General features: G+C 35.0%; 2 protein-coding genes across 2 annotated transcripts; both read left to right on the top strand.

The window, feature by feature from the left end:
- Window positions 1–13,278: 13,278 nt before the first annotated feature.
- LOC114285571 (F-box/kelch-repeat protein SKIP25) lies at window positions 13,279–14,745 on the top strand. The gene has a single exon (XM_028228617.2). It carries the CDS (start codon window positions 13,347–13,349, stop codon window positions 14,484–14,486), a length of 1,140 nt encoding a protein of 379 aa, XP_028084418.2. The 5' UTR covers window positions 13,279–13,346; the 3' UTR covers window positions 14,487–14,745.
- Window positions 14,746–19,293: 4,548 nt separating this feature from the next.
- Window positions 19,294–19,797, top strand: LOC145819253 (uncharacterized). Its single transcript, XM_082913219.1, has one exon. It carries the CDS (start codon window positions 19,294–19,296, stop codon window positions 19,795–19,797), a length of 504 nt encoding a protein of 167 aa, XP_082769345.1.
- Window positions 19,798–21,639: the final 1,842 nt, after the last annotated feature.

Raw genomic sequence — 21,639 nt, 5'->3', positions numbered from 1 at the left:
CTGTTGTTGGAAGCATAAACTCAATTTGAATTTGGTGAAGGAGAATTTCAAAAAAGCAGAGAACAAACAAGAGGTTGCTGACAAGTTCCAAAGAGGAAGAGGAAGTCAAAATGAAAAAGAAGAATGAGGCTTCAAGGAAGCTTCATTGATAAAACTTGGCTTAGAAGAAATACTACAACACACTGATTATACACGGTTTGTACACGATTGTAGAGTCTATAAATAAAAAGTTGTGAGATTGTTTTAGAGAGAGTGGAAGAAAAAAAATATAATCTTCAAAGGAGAAACATATCTCTAGACAAGGAAAATTTTAAGAGAGTTGAGAGAATCAGAGAATTAACATAGAGATAGCTATGCTTTGTTAAGTTGTTTGAGTGATTGAATAAAAGTAGTGTTTTTTCAATAAAACCTCTCTTTTTATACCATCACAACTAGTATATACCCCTCTCTTACTACTCAACAGCAGTATCAGAGTTAGAAGAGTTAGTTTGGGTCAAAATTTCAAATAAACAGAGAAGGCATAAAGAGTTTTCAAATTTGTCTAGATTCCGAAAATGTCAAAATCAATATCTGAATATTCCAAAGGGTTCGTGTTGACTAGAGGAGTATAGAACCATTAACCAGAAGAGTCAAAACATAGCCAAAGTTCACTGATAATTGCGACATCCGAAAATTGAAATTTTTTGAAACTGTTGAATTCAATTTTGAATATACCAAATTGAAGTACTTGTTGAGAGGATTTCGACGGTATAAAGAACGACTCAAACGAACTCCAAATGAACCTATACAGCTGCCGAGAAGCTGAGCTCATACATAGCACTCGTCTTCTCCAAAATTCTGAAGTCGCGGAACATTTAAGAGAAATTATTTAGTGGTTCGCGATTGAATTACAACCATTAATCTGAATTGTTCAAATTATTTTAGTTAGATCTGAGCCATTTTAAATCAAATTTTGACAATTTAATAATTATTTCTAACTATTTGAAATATTTTGAACACATCTGTATGGTCCGATTTTACAAATTCCATACCAACAATTTACAGATTTTATTTGAAGAGATGAAGTAAGAAAAATATTCTTCAAAACAGGAATCGAAGAATATAATAAAAAAGACATCATAGATGGATGATAGAAGACGTCCCATATATCGTGAACAAGACAAGCAAATAGGTGATTGCTCTAAGACATTGAAGAGAGATGAGTCAATAAATGGTTAATAGAAGTGGACAACATGTGGTTGTTACACAAGATAAACAACATATGGTTGTTTCTAGAGACAAAGAACAACAGGTGATTGTTCCAAAAGATATACGTCAACAGAGAATTAACAAGAAAGGACAATAGAGGGTTGTTCCACAAGGAAGAGATCCTAACAGAGGACATGTACCACGAGGAAGAGGTTGTAGACAAGAGATAAGATATCAATAAGAGGTTGACAGCACCGAACAACATGAATTTGTTCCGAGAGAAATAGAAGTCAACAGATGATTGACTTCAAAGACTAGACAAGAGGTCATCCATGAGTAGATTTGAAAGCATTGTGTAGAGAATCTAACAAATTGAGTTTAAAAGGAGATGTTGGAAAGACAAACTCAATTTGAGTTTGGTAAAGGAGAATCCCAAAGAAAATGAGAACAAGCAAGATGCTGCTAGAAAGTTCTAGAGAGAAGAAGAGGAAGTCAACATAAAGAAGAAGAAGAAGAAGAAGAATGAGGAAGATCCATGGATGAAACTTAGCTTAGAATACACAATTTGTACCCGATTGTGGAGTCTATAAATAAAGAGTTGTGAGTTGTTTTAGAGAGTGCGGGAGAAGAAAAATGTAATCTCTAGATAGAAACATAACATCTCTAGATAAGGAGAATTCTAAGAGAGTTGAGAGAATTTGAGAGTTAACAGAGCGATAGTTATGTTTTGTTGAGTTGTTTGAGTGATTGAATAAAATGAGTGTTTCTTCAATTAATTTCCCTCTTTGTATACCATCATAACCGATATACACCCCTCTCCTACTCCTAACATCTTTTGTCTTCAAAATTTAGAAATCTCCAAATGCATGAATTTTGAGGCATAATTAGGTTGCTTAGAGTGCAATGAAACATGGATAGAGATTTTATTGACAGAGAATCCTATCCTAACTGAGCTATATGGCTTTTATTTTTGACTCAAAGGCAAAATCAAACTCCAACTACCTTCGTTTTTAGTTTCATAAAATTTTAAAGAAATAAGTAAGAAAGAGAGACAGAAAGGAGTGGGAGGGAAGAGAAACAAATGAGGGAAAGGCGTAATAGATCTAGTGTGTAATAAAAGAATAAGAGAAATTATCAGAAGGCCACATGTCCAGTCTACGTCTCGCTACGTATGCAAAACCCAATGGTTGCATGTGCAAATTAGCGCAATACCTAGGGGTGTAAATCTGGCCCGGCCCACCCGGGCTCAGGCTGGGCCCATGTCAGGCCTTGTGGGCTCCCGCCAAAATTCGGGTTTGGCTGGGACGGTCCACGAGTCAAAAATTAAGCCTAAGCCCAGGGGTATTCGGGCCTTGGGTGAGCCGGCCCAATGGGCTTGGGCCTGGCCTCAGGCTTGGGCGGGCCTAACCATTTTTTTTTGTTTTTTTAATTTTTTTTTTACCAAAGTTTTATTATTTTCTATTAAAAAATACACTGGCTTTGGGCGGGCCGGGCTTCGGGCCGAGCCCTAAGTGGGTCTTAAGCGAGCCGATGGGCTGGACCACAGACCGGGTCAGACTTTAAAACAATGGCCCAGGCCCTAGCCTAGGGGCTCGGGCTTGGGCCTAAGCGGGCCTAAACGGGTGGGGTCCATCTTGGGTCGCGGGTGGGTTTCGAGCCACCCACGAGCTGCGGGCCATTTTTACATCCCTAGCAACACCATAACCATACATTGACCTTCATCACTGCACATGTGGAAGTCATGGTCGCACACACGGATTCCTACCACCGCACGAGTAGGTCTAGCCCACTACACGTGCAGAGTGCCCCTATTAATGAACTACCTCAAATTTCAACTCTAAGCCTAGAATCCACATCCTGTAGCCCAAAACTCAAATTGAAACGCTTCAAACGATAAACAAGATTTAGGAGTTGTTTGAGATGACCTAAATAAGTGTACTTTTTTGTCTTTTTACGAAAAGATGTGCAGAAAAGTAGAGAGGTGATGTGATAGAAAAAAAGATAAAAAGATGAATTATTTGAGACTTCCTAAACTTGACCTTAATACAACACTAATGATCTCAGAAACAAAAAACGACCAAGATATTCAAAAATATTCGAAAATAGTACAAGTACGCCCAACAATTACCAAATAGAGGGTTCAAGTCAATTCTAAGATCTAAGACGCTACTGTTATTGTCAAATGTGAATTTTTTTTAAAAATAAAATTAGCAGAATTTTTGTTTAGGATGTCACAATATCAGACAAAATTTCTTAGAGTTACCATGGTAAAGAGTTGCATTAAACAAGGAGACAACTCTAATTTATATTATAAGATAAATGTAGGCAACATATTCGGACATGCCAATCAACATATTATCCGGCCCATAAATAAGGGTAATGTTAGGGATATCAAATTTTTTATTAAATAAATGACCAAATATCTCATGTAGGTATAGGGTCCGCAATTTTGTAAATCTCACATCCATGTAAGATATTTGATCATTTATTTGGTAGAAAATTTAGAGTCTATAGCATTTTTTCATGAATAAGGGTAATACCAGGGATATCAAATTTTTTACCAAATAAATATGTGAGATATTTGGTCATTTATTTGGTAAAAAATTTAGAGCCTATAGCATTTTTCCATTAATAAGGGTAATGCTAGGGATACTAAATTTTCTACCAAATAAATGACCAAATGTCTCACATTGGTGTGGGGTCCGCAATTTTGTGGATCTCACACCCATGTAAGACATTTAATTATTTATTTGATAGAAATTTTTAGGCTTATAGCATTTTCATTACCGAGGTGATAATTTCTTGAGTCTCATAAATACTCATTTTTAAGAACATTGGAACAAACTTTGCTTTCAATAACAAATTTTAGAAATGTTAAGAATTTTTTTAAAAAAAATATACTAAAATATAACAGTGGTACTACATGCACTAATTAGTATACCAACGTTAGTTATGACATAATTATTGACTCCACTCATTATACAAATTACAAATACAAAAAAACCTCTTAAATTATATCACATTATCAATTGGTAAATTAGTTAATACACTAATTGATAAATATAACATTATTCAAAATATAAAGGTGCCAAGTGTAATTTATCCGAAATAGGCCAAATCTAAAACCTATTGTATAATTTAATGAGTAAGGATTGGTATTCTTTAAGATTGTTGTTTTGTTTGCATCTCATTGTCTCTTTTCTAAGTGTTTTGCTTTGAATTAATCCATGATTTCATCAACCTTGAAGGGGTTTGACAAGATCAAGAAAGGTTATTTGATGCATTGATTGGCCCAAGGGTCTTAGATATCACACGACTATGTTGAGTCCATCGTTAAATTTAAGGAGTCATGTCATGTGAACGTTGGAACAATGTCTTATCAACGTTAAATAATTTTCAATTTGGTAGTTGTTGTGATTATAACTTTAGCAGAGACAAGCATCCATACTTGCATACGCATATACATTCATGAACATATAAAAAACGGTTACCAGAGACATTTAATAATGAAAACACTTTCTTTCGCAAAGAGTTCTTTTGAAAAAAAAAATAAATAATAAATTATAAAGGAGTTGAATCGGTAGATCTAATTTTATGATTGGGGCCATTGGAGTCCTGTTTTTTTTACAATAATGATTCATCCCACTAATTTGGGAACACTAATGGACCACTAATGAGGTGGAAACTTAAAAAAAAAAAAAAAAAAAAAAAAAAAGAAGAGCAAACATCCCATCATGTGGGACCCACACCACTTTAGAGCTATTAGTGCTCTTCTTTTTAGTGGTCTCACTCATTTTTCTTTTTTTTATCTACATTATTTAATTTGTAGTGATCGTTAAGCAGATCATTCATATAATAAATTTAGTTAACTGGACATTAAGAACTATCTAATCAGGTCACTTTTCTTTTGAAAAAAATAGATTTTTTTTTTTTTCATACACGTATAAATTAATTATGTGGCTACTGAAATTCCAATCAACTTGAATTTTTGTTTATATGATTTATTCTATGGTCCATACAAATTGAACGGTTTAGATCAATAAGATGGGCTTAAGACTAGACTCACAACCATGAAGTTGGACCCTCTAGTCCAATTTTGAAGTACAGGAAATCTGAGTTTAATAGAAAAACAAACACAAAAAGAATACAAAATATACATGAATATAATACGATTTATTAGTAGCTTAGCGACCACATCTAAAAAATATTATCCATCTATATATATTTTGTATAATTCTATGTACAATTTTAGTGTGTTTAATTTATTTTAACTAAAGCAGTGCCCCAAAGTGGCACTATAATGGTTTGTTTATTTATTTATTTTTAATTTTCTTATCACATTAACAAATACAAAATTTATTAATAAATAAAATTTTAAAAAAATTGTTAGTAGTGTCCACTTCTAAAAAATATTACCTATTATGTACATTTTGAATTCAATTATATGATCAATATATTCCTATATTTATTTCAATCTAAACCCAAAGTGGCACCATAATGCTTTGTTTATTTTTATTTTGTAATATATTTTTTTGGTTTTCTTATCACATAATTTTTTTTTTCTTTTTTACAAAAAAAAAAAGAGAAATATATAAAATAGCAAGATTAAGTGATTTTAAGGTTTAGGATTTAAGATTTACATATACATATGAGTAAGGAGTGGTTTGAGATGATCTAAATAAGTGTATTTTTTGATTTTTTATAAAATATGGGTTGGGTATGGGTTAGGTTTGAAGTGATGTGTTAGAGAGGTAATGTAACTTAAATAAGATGATGTGACTTAAATAAAATAGTGACTTTTTGACTTTTTATCTTTTTTAGATCATGCCAAACAAGGCCTAATCCTATGTGCACAGAAACCAAATATTGAACTACACACAACTCTCCCATACATGTAGGCCCCACCTCTTGTGAGAAGATTGTATCTCATTTTATTTTTAGTTTATGTATTCTTAGCATTAGTTTATGCATATTTGTCCGATCTTTATCCAATCCAAAATAAATATAATATTATTAGCACAACATTAAAACAGTATTTTGAAAACAGTAATGTTATTAATGAAAAGGGTAAATTACACTAACATCTCCTGAGGTTTATATTTATTATAGTTCTTTCCTTCACCTTTTAGAAACTATATCTCCCTCCCTGAAGTCTAAAGTTTCATTACAGATTCCCTCCTCAGCAACTTAATTTTTTTAAATACCAATTTTGCCCTCATTGGGTAAATTACATTGGCACCCCCCACATTTTAAAAATTACAATCTCCTCCCTAAGGTTTAAAGTAGCATTACCAATTGTCCCATTGGTTAGTATTACTTGACAAAAAAAAATCATTGAAAAAAAAAGTTAATTGGAAAAAAAATTATTTGAAAACAAAATTAATTGAAAAAAAATTTTGTTAGTAAAATTTTTTAATTTCTATTTAAAAACCAACGTAAACTCATTTTTTGAATTTACGTTTTTTTCTTCAAATTTACAATCTGAGACAACCATTTACAAACAAAAAAAAAATTATCAAACAAGTTTTTATGACAGTTTTTAAAATTGTTACAAATATAAATTGAAAACTGAAAACGAAATAGTTACCAAACAGGTTTCAGATGGTAAAAATATCGTAAAATTAACAAATAATTAAATAGGTTACCAACGTAAGAAATGACTTATCAAAATATTCTTAAGCTATGTATGGTTTGATTTTTAGAAAAAAAAAATTAAAAATTAAAAATTAATTTGGTTAAGAAATAAAAAATAAAAAATAATTATCATTTTTGTATAATTTTTTTTTTCGAGTGGCTATAAATAATGTTTTACAAATTAAATTGAAACAACTATACGTATGTATATAACCTGCCCAAAAGTTAAAATGATAATTATTTCTTATCCTTAAATGATAATTATTTTTTATTTTTTATTTCTTAATCAAATTAATTTTTAATTTTTAAAAAAAAATTCTAAAAATCAAACCATACATAGCCTAAGAATATTTTGATAAGTCATTTCTTACGTTAGTAACTTATTTAATTATTTGTTAATTTTATGACATTTTTATCATCTGAGGCCTGTTTGGTAACTATTTCGTTTTCAGTTTTCAATTTGTATTTACAAAAATTTTAAAAACTGTCATAAAAATTTATTTGATAATTTTTTGGGTTTATAAATTGTTGTCTCAGTTTGTAAATTTGAGGAAAAAAAGTAAATTCAAAAAATGCGCTTACGTTTGTTTTTAAATAGAAATTTTAAAAAAAAATCAATTAATTTTTTTTTTCAAATAATTTTTTTTCCAATTAATTTTTTTTTTTATAAATTTTTTTCTAACTAATACTAACTGAGGGGGCAATTAGTAATACTTCTTTAAACCTCAGGGAGGAGATTGTAATTTCTAAAATGTGAGGGATGTCAATGTAATTTACCTAGTGAGGGCAAAATTGGTATTTAAAAAAATTAAATTGCTAAGTTGGAATCTGTAATGAAATTTTAAACCTCAGGAAGGGAGATGTAATTTCTAAAAGGTAAGGGAAGAACTACAATAAACATAAACCTCAAGGAGTGTCAGTGTAATTTACCCTAATGAAAAAAATGTAACTAGAAAAGCGTTCAAAAATTAAAATGTATGCATTAAATTAATTTTAAAAAAAATAAACTTAAATATAAACAATTCAAAATAATTATACTTTCACGGAATACAAGTAATTTTGTGCTCCATGAAAGTAAAAATTGTGGCATGAATTCGGAGTGGACAAACACTAGGCCAAGTTGGGTATGCACTATATGGCCCTGTTTAGTAGAGCTTATTTTCAGCTTTTTTCAGCTTTTAGCTTAATTTAAGCTATTTTGATGTGTTTGGTTCAGCCTAATAATACAGCTTATAGCTTTTTGTAAGTAAAAAATCAACTTATTCTTTGAGTGGGGAAGGAGAAGCTTAATTTATAAGTAAAAAATCAGTTTATGTTCACAGTTATAAACTATAAGCTGTTAGGCTATAAGTTATAATCACTTTCCCACAACTCTACCAAACGGGCCTATATAGTAGAGTATGTATATTATCCTTAGCTTAGCCTAGCCCGACATCAGTCTAATGTAGCCATTCCAAATCCGATCCCAAAGAAATGCTTAAATTTCAATTTCGCCCACTTAACTCAATAGATAAAAATTATTATTATTATTTATTATTATTATTATTATTTGTGTGTGGTCTTGAAGGCCAATTAAATTATTTAGATCATTTTAATAATTATTTAAATTTGAAACAATCACAAAATTCAATTGTGACATAAATATGATATTGTAACAAATATTTCAATTTAAGTTTTAGAAAAAAAAAAGTATATATATACTTTTCTTGTCTTTTATTATTTTAATAATTTATTTTGAAATTAAATAATATAAAAAATAAAATTAATATTTTATAAATTGACAGGTGAAATCGGGTTGGGTTGGACTAAAACCCATTATCGCAGGCCAAAAATCTCAATTAAACCCGATTCTATAGGTTAAATATTTTTCCAAACATAAAAATATCAGATTGGGTAGGGCAGATTGAGTGGGCAATCGGGCTCATGGCCATCCTTAACCTGAGCAGCTCTAACTTGCTCCGATGAAAGTGTAATTAATTTAAATTGTTCTCACTTCAATACAATATTCTCTTACTTTTATGTTTAACGAACATCGGACCAAATTAAAATTTAAAAAATTAATGGTATATAAAAATAAATTTGTTACCACATTTATTTAACAATAGACACATTTGAATCCATAAGACCAGTTCTAATTGTTCATCGAATCTATCATCAAATTTAAATTTGATTAAAAAATAGTGACTTTTTGCTTCTCTAACGGTTCATCAAATCTAAGATTTCACTTTTTTTTCATCAAACGGAGGATCAATGTGTCTTTCATCAAATCATTATTCATGGTCGTTGAATTTTCACCACCGGATGTCCTCCTGAATTACCACCTCAAGGCAAAAATTTATGAAAAAAATAACACTGCCTGGTCAACCACGCGGTCAATCCCCCAGATGACCATCTCAAGGTAAAAAAATGTGAAAAAATTACACTATCCGATCGACCGGTCGGTCATCTGCTTGGTTGACTGGTGGTTTGATGAAATCACAAATCCCTCCATTGAAACACTTGATATTAAAAGAAATTTTTATTCAATTTTTTACTTAAATTTAATGAAAATTTTGATACACTATTAGATATATCCTAAGTGATTCTATGTGTTTATGTCTAGTGGTAAATATATATAAATAAATAAATAAAGGGCGAAAAGTCTCTGTACATATTACACTTTGAATTTTTACTCTTTTGACTGAATAATATTCACCATCCACATCTGAATTGAATCATATTGTTTGGGTTATGAGGTTCATCCCAGGTCTTCTTTTAGTAATTTTAATGATTCAATTTATGGATTCCAATATATAGATTGGACTTCTCTCTTTTTCATAATTTAAATTAGAGAATTCTGTCTTGGCCCATGAGGCTCGTAGTGAGCTCATTTTTTGATAATCCGAATTATTTATGTTTTTAGTTATTTGTGTGTCATTTACACACAAAATTAGGTTAATTTAATAATCGTAATTTATTTAATTTATCATGTTTGTTATCAAAAAAATGAGTTGTTTATTTTAAAAACACATTTACTGTTCATTTTTTTAAATATAAATGTAATAAATTAAATATATTACGATTATTGGATCGATCTAATTTTTATTTTTTTATATGATATATACGAAAGACCTTTAAAATGTATAGTTTGTATCATCGAAATAGACACTACTTTCCAATCCATATTATGAATTGAAGGAATCTGTAACAATTCGAAAATTTAAATTGTCCCTTAAATTTTATACTGGTATTATAGTAGTATGTTATAATATATTATTAAATAAATAATAATAAATACAAAATCTAATTTGACATTAGATTATCAAATATGGGATTAATTAAGGATTATTATTTGAGGCCAAATTAACAGAAATATGAAATTATAATACTAGTTGGATCAAATTAAAGTTAAAGATAATAAATAAATAAATATATGAAATAAGAATAATAATGATAATTAATAATAAGCATACCAAAGTGATAAGGCCAACAGTAAGTGATTAGGCTAACATTAATTAACCAACAATTAATTAAGAGATTTGTAAATCTCTCCGAGCAAAAGAGGTTACGCCAATCTAGGCCTTAAGGAAGGTGAGTCACCATGGTTAGACATCTTGTGCTTGTGTATATATAAAAGGATGGAGGGCTGCCAATTGAGTGAAAGGAATGAGGGAAAAGGAAGCGAAGGAAAGGGGAATAAAATAATGGAAGTTGAAAGAGTTTTTTGTAGTGAAAAAAAAATAGTAAGATACGATTTTTAAGATGAGTTATATTATACCTTGAGTCCTGATAATATATTTTATATATTTTTTGAGTTACCATAAATTATTATATACAAGTTTATATTTTATAAATTATATTAATATTTCAATTACGTGAACTATTTTCTGAATCCTATTTGCTTAAAATGAAACTCGTGGATATGTTTGTTTAACTTAACTTTTAGTGATTATTTGACTATGACCTTATATACAATTATGCTTTATAAGTACCACCACGGGAGTCCCATGACTTGGGTGACTTAAATAATTATTGGCCTCTGTTTGGTCATTTTATGGCCCTCTGTTTGTCATGGATCCATTGACCTATGTTCTATGCGGAGCAAAGTACTGTGCGGAGATAAGTGCTACACTATTGTGGGAGCCACTTCTATAATCCGTACGAGTCACCTCTTGAATCTGTATCTCTGTTCTAACTATCATTCATGTGACCTCTATTCTGTTTTGTTCAGTACCGTGGTTATGGTTATTTATTTAAATAATCTTAGTTTTACTACTGAAATGATTATTCGTTCAGACTAAGTTATCTTAAATATTTTAGTTACATAACTATTCATAGTTATTTTGTGTCCCTTATACTCTTGGCATAACATTTTTCACTTTGCCATGTATTTATAGCTGTTTACCAATTTTCAGGAAACAATACAATTCAGAAATAGCTTTTGGAAAGTCTTAGATGCGGGGCTGCAGAATAGACACACACAGCACTTTTATGATATTTTTATATATATAAATATCGGTCTTTTTAGTCAATAAATTTTGTAATAAAAATAGAAGCTCTGATGATTATTTTGGTACCCTCACTTAAATATTACTTCTACTCGCGTTTATTAATTTGTTCAAGAATTGGCCGGAAGTAACTTCAGTTACTGACCATCATGATACTTAACCCTTAAATACGGAGAACGGGTCGTGACAGAATCAAATTCTTATACATATCATTTGCAGAAAAAATTAAATTAATCTAATAATTATGAAAAAAAAGTGATGTAATCATATTTACTTTAAAAAAAAAAAAAAAAAAAAAAAAAAAAAAAAAAAAAACTACCAATATGCCCTATTAAAGACTAACAGCACTATCCAACTCAAAAAATGATTTTTCTTGTTAGGTAAATTATAAATATACCTTTTGAGATTTGATTAAAATATAAATTATTTTTTGTAGTTTTAAAAATTATATTTCACCCCCTGAAATTTCTAATTTCATAATAAATCGCCTCTTTTATTAATAAATTATCAAGTCAATTAATAGTTTTTAATGATATTAAAAATATGTTTTTATTAATAATTTAGGTAATTTTATTATTGTATAGGAAAGCAATTATGAATTTCATTTTTTAGTTAATTCTATTAAATAAAAAATTCTAATAAGGTATTACAATTTTTTAAACTATATGGGACAATCTATATTTTAAGAAAACCTCAGGGGTGTATTTGTAATTTACCTAAAAAATACACTCTCTAATATTTGATTAAAATATGAATCGCCCTTTGTGTTTTAAAAATTACATTCCACCCTCTGGAATTTCTAATTTCATAATAAATCGCCCCTTTAATTAATAAATGATTAAGTCAATTAACAGTTTTTAATGATGTTAAAAACATGTTTCAATTAATAATTTAAGTAATTTTATTATTGTATAGGAGAGCACTTATGAATTTCATTTTTTTAGTTAATTCTGTTAAATAAAAAATTCTAATAATGAGTTATTTGTAATTTTTTAAACCACATGGAGCAATCCGTATTTTAAGCAAACCTCAGGGGGTGTATTTGTAATTTACCCTATGTTTTAAGCTTGATAATGTAACAATCAATTAGAATATTTAAGATAATACTCTTTTTCATATTTTTCCTAATTATCAACCAATTATATCACTTACACATTATTAGGTCAAAAAAATTGACTTATATATCAATTTTTTTTATTATTTGATTCACGAGTGATTATTGGGTACTCTGGGAGTACGGTCAAATAGTGCTCCATGGTATTATAATTTGTGGAGAATATAGAATATTATGATTTTGTGTTGAGTGATTGAAAAATATGAGAACATAATAAATGATGATTAATTAATGAATATGATCACGTGATATTTTGGAATTACCTAATAATTTTCCCTCTTACGCTATAATGTAATGTTATTTTTATTTTTATTTTGGATAAATTATAAATACACCTTTTGAGGTTTGATTAAAATATGAATTGTCTTCTGTTGTTCTGGAAATTATATTCCATCCCCTGAGGCTTATAATTTCATAACAAATCGTCCTTTTTATTAATAAATCATTAGGTTAATTAACAGTTTTTGATGATATTAAAAGCATATTTCAATTAATAATTTAAATAATTTTATTATTGTATAGGAGAGTAATTATAAATTTTATTTTTTTAGTTAATTATGTTAAATAAAAAATTTTGATAAAAATATTTATTAATTTTTAAATCACAAAAAATAATCTATACCTCAAACAAATCTCAAAAATATATTTATAATTCATCATTTTATTTTTAGAATAATGACGGAGATCCACCCCCATAAAATCCACACAAATCTAAATAAATCCCACATATCCAATAAATGAGCCTCGTATATACATGAAAAGTTAGAATTACTTTGAAAATGTGGGGTAATCCCGAGAGGGGTCCAAACATTTTCCGGTCTCAAGCAACTCCCCCATAAGGGGATAAAAGGAGGACAGACCCAAAGGGCAAGGCCAGTTGTTAAGAGAAGTAGAACAGTTGTCCCATTTAGCTCTCTACTCCAATGGCTAAATACACATCCCAAATGGACTTGACAACCAAAAACACTTCCGACGAACAAAACGACGACGAATCTATATTACTTCCAGGTTTACCCGACCACCTCTCTCAGCTTTGCCTCTCCTCTCTCCAACCTTCCCTCCTCTTCTCCGTCCGCCGCTCGTGGCGGCGCCTTCTCTTTTCCCCTTCTTTCCCCCCTTTCTTCTCTCTCTACACCCTTCTCTCATCACCATCATCATCCAACTCCATTGACTTCTTCTCTCTACACCCTTTCACATTATCTTGGCACCGCCTCCCTCCTCCGCCTCCGTCTGACCCACCTCTCCGCCTCCTCCACCGCCACCCTTCTTTCATATCCCGCAACCTCCCAATCCAATCCCTCACCGTCTCCAACAACCGCCTCCTCCTCATCGCCGCCACCAACCACCACTTCCTCCCCGCTCTCCCCCGCCCTTTAGTCTTCGACCCGCTCTCCACCACCGCCAACAACCACCACTGGTTCTCCGGCCCGCCACTCCCCGCTCCCCGCCGGTGGTGCGCCGCCGGCTCCGTCGGCAGCGCAGTCTACGTGGCGAGCGGGGTCGGATCGCATTACCGGGGTGACGTGGCGCGGTCAGTGGAGAAATGGGAAATGGGTAACACGGACGTAGAGCCGAAATGGGAGAAAGTGGCAGCGTTGAGAGATGGTAGATTTAGTAGAGAAGCTGTTGAAGCAGTTGGATATAGAGGGAAGCTTTACATGGTGAATGTGAAAGGAAATGCTATTAAACAAGGTGCTGTTTATGATGTGGCAGGGGACCGGTGGGAGGAGATGCCGGAGGGGATGCTGGCTGGGTGGAATGGGCCGGTGGCGGCGGCGGAGGAGGAGGAGATGTACGTGGTGGATGAGGGGAAGGGTGTGCTGAGAAAGTATGATTGTGGTGGTGATAGGTGGGAAGAGGTGGTGGACTTGAAGGAGGAGTTGAAGGGTGCCGAGCAGATAGCGGCTGGGAGGGGTAGAGTTTGTGTGGTTTCCAGTAACGGTAGTCGGATCGTAGTGGTGGATGTGGTGGCGAAGCCTCCGAGAACTTGGGTTGTGAATCCACCGCCGGAGATGGAGGTGGTTGCTGTACATATCTTGCCGAGGATGAGCCTGCCTGAATAAATTTTTATTTTTATTTTTTATTTTTATGATCAGTGTCCGGACTGGTTTAGTATCTCCGTTAATTTTGAGAATCACACAAAGTATTCCTCTTTAGATCAGACAAATTTCAAGCAAACTTTATAGGTGTAGTTTCAGAAAATCGACAATATGAGAGTTGAATTTGATACATGGAGGCCCCAACCTATCGGAATACATAGCTCACATCACATTTTGTAATGAGAAAGTCTGTTAAAATATTTAAAGTAATTCTTTTTTATATATATTAACTAATTATTAATTAATCATCTTTTGTACATAATATGAGCAGTAGAAATTTAGTTTAGAAAGTGAGTTGTATATATTTTTCCTTATATTATTAAATTTTATGAAAAAACTATACAATTAACATATATATATATATTTTTTTTTATTTATGTCATTTATGTGAAAGTTGTATTTTGTAACGTATATAGAATTTAAAATGAATATTTCGCCACGAAAAATTCGAAGTTTATGTAATGGACACAACATCTCAATTCACATATTTCGTGGGTCCACGACTCATTATAGTCGTGAAAGGTTATGTCGGAATATATGCAAATAGAAAAGTTGTTTTATTCGAGTCGAAAGACTTTATCACTCATTAAAATACTATTTATCATAGAATAGTATTTTTATTAATAAATCTTATTTAGAAGTGTTTTAATTTAAGAAATTTATGAAGGAATTTTTTAATTCATTTAGTCTCATATACGTATAGTTTTATTTAATAAAATTTTTTTTCTTGATTTACACTATTTTCTTGGACACTTATGCCCTTATATTTAATTTTGATATCCTTACAAATATTTTTTGAACGATTAGCAATTTTATGATGTGAACATTCATATTTTAAAATTCACATTGATAGAAATGTAAAATTGGCCCGTGGATGGTCCGAAACCTGCCCGCGACCCGGGACGAGCCCGGGCCGTTGACAATGTGAATATTCACATTGACATATTAACATTTACATTAATAGGAGTGTAAAATTGGCCCGCGTCCCGTGGCGGCGCAAAACACGCCGGCGGCCCATGGACAGGCCGGGGCGGGCCCGGTCCGGCCCGTTAATAATGTGAATATTCACATTGACATGTTAACATTCACATTTATATGAGTATAAAATTGGCCTGCGGCCCATGGGCGGCCAAAAGCCCCTTCCACGGCCTGGGGCGAGCCCGGCCCGGCCCGTTGACAATGTGAATATCCACATTAACATGTTAACATTCACATTGATAGGAGTGTAAAATTAGCCCGCACCCCGTGGCTGCCCAAAACCTGCCCACGACCCGTAGGCGGCTCGGGGCGGGCCCGGCCCAGCCTGTTAACAATGTGAATATTCACATTGACATCTTAACATTCACATTGATAAGAGTATAAAATTAGCCAGCAGCCCAAGGCGAGCCCGACCCAGCCCGTTGACAATGTGAATATTTACATTGACATGTAAACATTCACATTGATAAGAGTGTAAAATTGGCCCGCAACCTGTGGGCGGCCCGAAGCCCAACCGCAGCCCAACTCATGACATTGTGAATATTCACATTGACATGTTAACATTAACATTGATAAGAGTGTAAAATTTGCCCACTGTCCGAAGCTTGCCCGCGGCCCGGGGTAGGGCCGGACCGGCCCGTTGATAATGTGAATATTCACATTGACATGTTAACATGCACATTGATAGGAATGTAAAATTGGCCCGCGGCTCGTGGGCTGCCCGAAGCCTGCCCACGGCCCGGGGCAGGCTCGTTTGGGTCCCGGCTCGAGCCAGTGGGTCGAGCCTCTGGTCGGACCGATGGGCCTGGGCCTAGCCTCAGGCTTTGGTCGAGCTTGGGCGGGCTTGGCCATTTTTTTTTAATTCTTTTTAATTTTTTTCTACCAAAAAATTAGGCCCAGGCCCTAGCTCTATGTAACAACCCGACCCTCGTACATGTTCTTTGTTGTATTTCGGATCCTATTTTGTGATTTTGAAAGCTTACTGTGGAATCCTATGGGAAATTTAAATTAAGTAAGTAAACCATATGATTAAAGATGTCTATCTGTTCAATAAGAAAAGTATCTGTTACATGAGAATGCTTAGGTCAGGAATTGGAAGCCTTAGAGGCTTAATTATCTGCGACTGATTTCATATCTATAATCAGCATAATTTTTAAGTAATATTAAGCATTTATGGGGAATTTCAATTTCGGATGTTTAAACGATTGATTTTCGTCTTATTAGCCTTGCATATATATATGTGTGTTCTTTGAGCTTTGAGGGGAGTTCAACACATTTCATGGAAAAAGAATAATGAGAGTAAGAGTGGAGAGGATTGAGAAGGGAGTCTCACTAAAGGCCAGAGGTTGCATGATCTAGAGAGACTTTGGGAGATTTCAATTCAAGGTGAGTTTGTCTAACTTTTATAATTCCTCTCTTGAATTTGAGGATGATACAACCATGACAATTGAACCCCAGGGGTAATTGAACCATGTTTTATCCATTGGATGAGCTTGAACTGGGTTGCTTATGTATGTATGTGGAGAATTTGGCTTAGTTTCTTTCCTTCTCATGAAAGACCATGAAGAACATACCTTATATATGTATGTTGATGCAATATATGTGATGTTGTTGAAAAAGGAGAACATTTGATCATAGTTAAGAATTCAAGAACTAATGTTACCTACTTTAATGTATGTACTTGAAGCCTTTGTAATATGAATTTTTGATTAAGTATTGTCAACTAAATATGTCAAAATGAGCCTTGTGGGGATGTACCAAAAGATGGGATTTTGTAAGAAATTTTTGGACATTTTGGGCAGAATCGCCGCACGTGCAGGGGTCATGGCCGCACGTGCGGAAGGTGCTGCCGCACGTGCGGGAGTCATGGCCGCACGTGCGGGAAATGGTGAAAAACAGGGGCTTCTGTTCTGCTAAAAAGGCACGTGCGGGACCTCAGGGCCGCACGTGCGGGGCCAACTGCCGCACGTGCGGGGCTCACAGCCGCACGTGCGGCTCATGCTGAAAAATGCTGTCTGCTCCGTTTTGCGTGTAGAACCCTCTAATGTTGTCGGAATATGTATTTGATGCTTTTTAATATGTGTAGATTTCTCCGAAGTAAAACGAAACAGAAAATGATCTAATATGGAAAGGAAATTAAATTGTGTAAGGTTGAATGTGTGCAGGGCACACTTTGGGAAGAACAAGCACATCATCGCAACACTGTGAGTAGTAATATCACTCTCCGCTTTGCATATGGCTAATGATTTTCATTAGCATTCCGTTCACGTAATTATATCAATGTTTTAAGTATGCAACTATGTTTATGATTCAAGCATTATGTTAATGTTCAAGTACGTATGAATATATGTTAATGTTCAAGCATGTTTCAAGTATGTAAGGAAAGAAACGGGAAAGATAAAAGACCTTTACTCTATAAGACTTTGGGCCTACGGCCACTCAATATAAGCTATTATGATATGAAACAAAGTGCTACACGGAACTAAGTGCTACGATGTGAGCCACCTCTAGAGTCCGTGTGAGACACCTCTTGAGTTCGTATAAATATGTTTCAAGGGCTTTATGCCACTTTCAAGGGCTTTATGCCACTTTCAAGGGCCTTAGTGCCATATGTTATAAGGGCTTTGTGCCACCATGATTAAGGGCCTTGTGCCACTATGTTCAAGGGCATTATGCCACCATGTTTAAGGGCTATAAGCCGTTATGAATTAAGAATGTGATATATCAAGCTTTTATGTTCAAGATTGGGCCTAAGGCCGTTATAAGATGAATACAGAATCAGGCTAACTTTGTAACCTCTGCATTTACACATATATTGATATATGTCATGTTTCAAGTTGAGCATTGCTTCATTATGTATTACTATTCACTGAGCCCGGCTCACTCTCTGTTATGTCTGTTTCTGTAGGCAACCAACCAGGTGGTCAATCCTAACCTATGATGCCCGGTTCCTTTTGACAACCTTCGTGTATCCAAGCACTCTCAAGGCCACCCATTTTGTGAAGTCTACTAAGATAATTAGCTTTTTCTTGGCTACCCTTCTAAGGTTGATTGTATATAACTTCAATAGTTTTGTTACATGCCCGACTACAGGGCTGGGTCTGTTTATGTATTTGTATATATGTACTGTCAAGAAATATTTTTATGGATTCTATCAACCTCTTATGGTGCATGTAATGTATGAGATCCTGGCATGTTAGAAATAGCTCAATGGGATTTGCTTAATTTTGTATTCTTGTATGTTTTGTGCTTCCGTCAAGGCCCCATATGATATATATATATATACCAGGTTATCTGTCTGTTTCTGAATGGGTCATGCCCGAACTTTTAGGGGCAAGTTTGGGGCTGTGACAAGTCATGCCCGAACTTTTAGGGGCAAGTTTGGGGCTGTGACAAGTGGTATCAGAGCACGAGTTGCTATCTCACACACGGGACCATTGAGCTTTAGGGTGTCTAGAAAAGCTTTAGGCATCTTGCATGACATCCTGAAGATATATGAAAGAGCGATGGCAACGTTAAGTCTACTCTGATAATGCTAACACTTTTGAAATATGTCTATTATGTATAAATGCTTATTGTGTAGGTAATGGTGAGGACAAGGACAGAAGAGATAGAAGATGCTACGTCTGCACGGCTGGATAGAATGGAGAGAATGATTATGGAAATGGCAGAGACCCTACGGCAACAACAGCAACAGCCACAACAACCACCCCCACCACCGGTACCTCCACCGGCAGTACAAGATTTCCATGTTGAAGACCGGACTATTACTCTTACTAAGGAGTTTAAAAAGATGCAACCGCCATCGTTCAAAGGAGGAATAGAACCAATGAAAGTTGAGGCGTGGGTGTTGGGAATAGAGAAGTTATTTGAGGTTTTTCCCTGCACAGAAGCTCAGAAGGTGCAATTGGCTGCCTTTACTCTCGAGGATGAGGCACGCAGATGGTGGATGCTTACGAGAACTGTACACCAAGGGTTGACATGGGACAGATTCTTAGAATTGTTTTATGATAAGTACTTTTCTCAAAGTATGCGGGATAAGAAGGTAACCGAATTCGAAACTCTCAGGCAAGGGAACAAAACCGTTGCGGAATACGAAGCCCAATTTGCAGAATTAGCTCGGTTTGCACCCCATATGGTGGATACAGATTATAAGAAGGCGCGCAAATTTGAAGGGGGATTACGAAGTGCTATCCTGGATAAGGTCAATATGTTGAAGTTACCTACTTACGTTGATGTATTGGAGAGAGCCGTTATAGCGGAAGGGAATCTCGCTACTCAGAGTCGAATCTCATAATGGAAAGGGAAGAGGCAAAATGCTCAATGGTCGAAGGGATCACCTACTCCACCAAACAAGAAGCAGACTTTAGGGAGTTCAAATACTTCTACCCTTAGTCAAGATTCAATACCGACTTGTCCGGAATGTGGGAAGAAGCATCGTGGAACGTGCTATCGGAAGTCTGGAGCCTGTTTTCAGTGTGGTAAGACGGGTCACTTGATCAAGGATTGCCCTCAAAGAAATCAACAAAGCAATAATAGAACCACTACAAGTTCAGCAGGGTCTGCACCAATTGCCAACACCAAAACAACTGTTAAACCCACTAATAATAAAGACACTACGAGACAAGGCAGGGTATTCGCATTGGTTCCGGGAGATATGCACAATGCGGCAACAGTGGTATCAGGTACATTTATTGTTCACGGTCATTTCGCTCATGTATTATTTGATTCTGGCTCCACCCACTCTTTTGTGTCGAAACTATTTGCTCCTAATTTAGATAAAACTGAAGAAAAACTGTCTTATATGTTGTGTGTATCTTCACCTTTGGGAGGCCCTATGATTTGTACCTCGGGCCGGTGGGCCTGGGCCTGGGCCTAACCTCGAGCTTAAGTCAGGCTTGGGCGGGCCTGGCCATTTTTTTTTAATTCTTTTTAATTTTTTCTACCGAAATTTTATTATTTTCCACAAAAAAAGACATTGCGCCTCGGGTGGGCTAGGCCTTGGACCGAGCCTTGAATGGGCCTTAAGCGAGCTGATGGGCGGGGCCAAGCTTCAAAGTGATGACCTAGGCCCTAGCCTAGGGTCTCGGACATACTCGGGCCCGGACCCAAACGAGCCCACATTCCTATCAATGTACATGTTAACATGTCAATATGAATATTCACATTGTCAACGGGCTGGGCCGGGCCTACCCCGGGTCGCAGGCAAGCTTCAGGCAATGGGCAAATTTTACACTCCTATCAATGTTAATGTTAACATGTCAATGTGAATATTCACTTTGTTACGGGTCGGGCCAAGCTCGCCTTAGGCTGCGGTCGGGCTTCAGGCCGCCCACGGGCTGCGGGCCAATTTTACACTATTATCAATGTGAATGTTAACATGTCAATGTGAATATTCACATTGTCAACGGGCCAGGTCGGGCCCGCCCTAGGCCGCTAGTCAATTTTATACTCTTATCAATGTGAATGTTAACATGTCAATGTTAATATTCACATTGTCAACAGGCCGGGCCGGGCCCGCCCTGGGCCGCCCACGGGCCGTGGGTGGGTTTCGGGCAGACACGAGGCGCGGGCTAATTTTACACTCCTATCAATGTGAACGTTAACATGTCAATATGAATATTCACATTGTCAAAGGGCCGGGCTGGGCCCACCCCGGGCGGGCTTTTAGCCGCCCATGGGCCGTGGGCCAATTTTATACTCTTATTAATGTGAATGTTAACATGTCAATGTAAATATTCACATTGTCAACGGGCCGGACCGGGCCCGTCCCTGGCCGTCCATGGGCCGCGGGCGGGTTTCGCTCTGCCACGGGACGCGGGCCAATTTTACACTCCTATTAATGTGAATGTTAACATGTCAATGTGAAAATTCACATTGTCAACGGACCGAGCCCGCCTCGGCCCAACTCGAATTTTTTCGGGCACCAACGAGGATCGACATGGGCTGGGCCCCTACACATTGACGATATGAACATTCATATTGACGGTGTGAACATTCACATTAGGGGTATTTTGGTAATTATGTCACCCATAGGACTTATTGAAACATAAGAAAATAATGTGAACTAAATGGAACATAAGTAGATGAAAATGGTATTTTGGTTTTCTTATCTCAAATAGGACCTAATGGAATAGTA

Source organism: Camellia sinensis, chromosome 2 (genome assembly GCF_055761805.1).
Source record: "Camellia sinensis isolate YWXY chromosome 2, ASM5576180v1, whole genome shotgun sequence".
NCBI lineage: Eukaryota > Viridiplantae > Streptophyta > Magnoliopsida > Ericales > Theaceae > Camellia > Camellia sinensis.
This window is presented reverse-complemented; position numbering and strand designations above follow the sequence as displayed.

Coding starts and splice junctions, on each gene's coding strand:
- LOC114285571 (XM_028228617.2), top strand. CDS start 13,347: ATGGCTAAATACACATCCCAAATGGACTTGACAACCAAAAACACTTCC.
- LOC145819253 (XM_082913219.1), top strand. CDS start 19,294: ATGCAACCGCCATCGTTCAAAGGAGGAATAGAACCAATGAAAGTTGAG.